Raw genomic sequence first — 3,670 nt, 5'->3', positions numbered from 1 at the left:
CACTTCTCATATCTCCAGGTCAGCTATCCAAGCTCAACTGGAAACCTTTCCACAGACTTTGCAATTATTTTTATGTATTCTTTTCTCTGAATGACCAGAGTAAACATTTCCAAATTATCTCTTAATTAATTAATCTATTGCCCTTTTCCCCATTCAAATTCATATATACATTCAAAAGAATTATTAAGCAGCTATTATTCCACAGACACCACTAGAAACTGAGTATATTTTGGCACCCTTGCTTGGGGTTTACAGTCTAGTCGAGGGACAGACTATTGCATATGTACATATATTGCATAGGAGACAAGCACAGTCCAGTGAATAATGTAGAAAAGAAAATTGGACAGGATTTTCTGAGAAATTAACTTCTACTTGACTAATGAGAAGCGAAGGTAGAAATGATACATAGATAAGGGGATGGGGGGAGATGAGAACATTACAGGCAGAGTAAATGGTGTCTGAGAAGACCCTGAGACCAGATAAGAGCTTAAGCTGATAGTCTTTTTGGCTCCAGTCTTGCTTATATGTCAACACACTTCTAACCTGCAATTCATACTCCTCACTTATTTTATAGTAAAAAATATTTAATAAATGATTCATACATTTTTGGACAAACCAATCTACTCAGTATAGTATGTGTAGTTCTGTACAATTGTGTACAATTTGTACAACCTTTCTGGCTTCATCCTGTACCACTCCCTCTTCAAACTCTATGCCACAGTTACACTTGTATAGATATAACAAGTGGTAGAGGGGTAAAGAAGTTCAGGAATGCTTATCTTTCCATAAAACATTTACTTCTTCGAAACATGGAGTCTTTTTTTTTCATGTTGCTCTTTCTTCCTAGGTTTTTCTCTTTTTCACTGAATTCCTACTTTGCCTAGAAAAGCCCTATACATTTTTCAAGATGAAATTAAAAGCATTCTCTCCTTTGTTGAGGTTTGTCTGATCTTCCCAGGCAAATTCTGGCAACTACTAATTTGCAGTTCCTCTAGTAATCTCTTGCACAGAACTTTATTATGGTACTTGTATTCTGGTTCTGTATTTACCTGCCTTTGTCCTGATACAAGATTGTGTTTGTGGAGAGAAAGAATCATGTTTAATATATTTTTCAGTCTTTAATCCTCAGCACTGTTTCCAGTACAAAGTAAATGGTGACTGTAAATTTGCAACATGAATAATCCTGATGGTCTTCCCACTAGCCTTGGCTAGGAGTTTTCAGTGCTTGCTGAGGGTAGCAGTTTCCTGTAAGGAACAGGAAGTTTCTTTTATGGTACCCAGACCCTGTTATATTTCATAGTTTCATCAGCCTTGGGCTTTCCTCTTTAGCATCCTAATCATGGCCTCCCTGATGGGCTTGGATTTCACACTATAGATGATGGGGTTGAGCACAGGGGGCACCACCAGGTATGTATAGGCAACCAGGGCATGTACAATGGGGGGTAGGTGCCTCCCAAAACGGTGTATCATGGACATGGTAATGCCTGGGATGAAGAAGACAAAGACAGCCAGGATACGGGAGACACATGTGTTGAAGGCTCGGATGCGTTCCCTGGGAGATGCCAGTCCTAGCACTGTGTGTAGGATGAGAGCGTAGGAGAGGACGATGAGCAGAGAATCTGTGCCACCAGTGGACAGTACCACATAGAACCCATAGAGGATGTTTATGGTGATGTCAGCACAGGCTCTTCTCATCACATCAGGATGGAAACAGAATGAGTGGGACAAGAGGATCTTGTTAGGGCAGAAGTTCAGACATTTAAGCAGGAAGGGCACCGGGAAGAGAGAAAGGGTAGCACGGGCCACAATGGCCAGTCCAACCCTAATGATGACATTATTGGTGAGGATAGCCGCATAGTGAAGAGGGTTGGAGATGGCCATAAAGCGGTCAAATGACATGGCCAGGAGCACCGACGACTCCACCACAGAGAAGGAGTGGAGGAAGAACATCTGGACCAGGCAGGCATTGAAACCTATGAGCCGATGGTCAAACCAGAGCACAGCCAGGGTGGTGGGCAGTGTGGACAGGGTGAGGCCCACATCGGTGAGGGCCTGCATGGACAGAAAGTAGTACGTGGATTGGTGCAGGCTGGAAGTTCTCCCCACAGCCAAGAGGATCAGGCAGTTTCCAGTGAGGGCCACAGTGTACGTGGAGGAGAAGGGGATGGAGATCCATCCATGAACAGCCTCCAGCCCTGGGATGCCAATCATCAGGAAGGCATGTGGCTGGAAGAAGGAGATGTTGACATAGGACTGGGAAGGGAGCATCTTTGGAACGTAGTTGAGGTCTCCAGAAAGATGTGGCCTCTTCAGTCAGGGAAGAAAAATAAGGATAAAATCATTGGAAAATATACCAGCTCTGATATTAGGTGACATGTGTTCCTACATATTAGCAAATATGAAATGTAAAGGGATTTAAAAATGTACTCCACCTAAAAGTCAACTAGAGAATAACTATGATTTAAATCTATTGACTACAACAGTGTCATTTTATACTATAAAACACTGATTTCTTCATATATTGAAGAAAGCAGTGCTTTCTTTAAGAATGTGAGATGATCCTAAAAAGCCTAATCAAAAATGCTCTATTTTAAACAAGAAACAGTGGTCTCATGGAAGTAAATTGCAAACATATGATGGAAGCCTGAAGGGTTGATGGCATGGGCTTGTTATCCTTCTTTACTTGGATTCACCTTTAAATTTCCAAATAAACAGATAAGTAAATAAACAAATAAAAAACTCTCTAAAGATAGGTCAATAAAAACAACAGAAGGAAAACAGTCACTGAAATATCTTTTTTTTTTTTTTAAAGATTTTATTTGAGAGAGAGAGAGACAGTGAGAGAGGGAACACAAGCAGGGGGAGTGGGAGAGGGAGAAGCAGGCTCTCCACTGAGCAGGGAGCCCGATGTGGGGCTTGATCCCAGGACCCTGGGATCATGACCTGAGCTGAAGGCAGACGCTTAGTAACTGAGCCACCCAGGCGCCGCACTGAAATATCTTTTAACAAAGATTAAAAAAAAAACACCAAAAGTAAATCCGAGAGCTAAAGGGGTTTTACTATGAACGCTGGGTGTACAGTTTTGCCATATCTAGCCAATGTGATAAACTCACTCTGAAGGTAAGAATGACTTCTTTTTTTTTCCTTTGGGGGAGGTGACAGCATTGGGTCTCTAAAAAAGATTGCATATATTCTAATAGAATATTTTAAAGGAGAATATAATGAATTTTTGTATTCATAATAAATATAGTTTTGACACTGTCAGTTCTGTCATCCTCCATTTCTTCTCTCTCAAACACTATTTTAAACAAAAATTAATTCCTGGTAGAGCTCATCCCATTGAAGGATGAGTAACAGAAAAATTCCAACATAGAATTTGTGCAGACATATTATATAAAAATTAAAAGGGATAAAACATGTTAAAGATATGTAAAAATACTCTTTGAGATAAGGAATTATTAAGGAAGGAGAAGAAAATTATGGATAAAAATTTTATAAATAAATAAAGAAATCATGAACCAAATTAAAATTTTTGACATTTGGGTATAAAAATGAGTTGATAATAAAAAAAAAGTGAATACCAAAATGGTAAGCCAAAGAAAATAACATGAGAAAAATAGTCCAGCATCCAGAAATATGGGATAATTGGGGAAATATAAATCCTGGTTGA

At 39.6% G+C, this 3,670-nt stretch overlaps 1 protein-coding gene across 1 annotated transcript; it reads right to left on the bottom strand.

Annotated features, from left to right (window-relative positions):
• Nucleotides 1-858: 858 nt before the first annotated feature.
• Nucleotides 859-2,342, bottom strand: LOC118004310 (olfactory receptor 51I2-like). Its single transcript, XM_034995623.1, has one exon. The coding sequence runs from the start codon at nucleotides 2,266-2,268 to the stop codon at nucleotides 1,306-1,308; it is 963 nt and encodes a 320-aa protein (XP_034851514.1). The 5' UTR covers nucleotides 2,269-2,342; the 3' UTR covers nucleotides 859-1,305.
• Nucleotides 2,343-3,670: the final 1,328 nt, after the last annotated feature.

The sequence above is a fragment of the Mirounga leonina genome, unplaced genomic scaffold (genome assembly GCF_011800145.1).
Source record: "Mirounga leonina isolate KUSES-001 unplaced genomic scaffold, KU_Mleo_1.0 Mir_92, whole genome shotgun sequence".
Classification (NCBI taxonomy): Eukaryota; Metazoa; Chordata; class Mammalia; order Carnivora; family Phocidae; genus Mirounga; species Mirounga leonina.
This window is presented reverse-complemented; position numbering and strand designations above follow the sequence as displayed.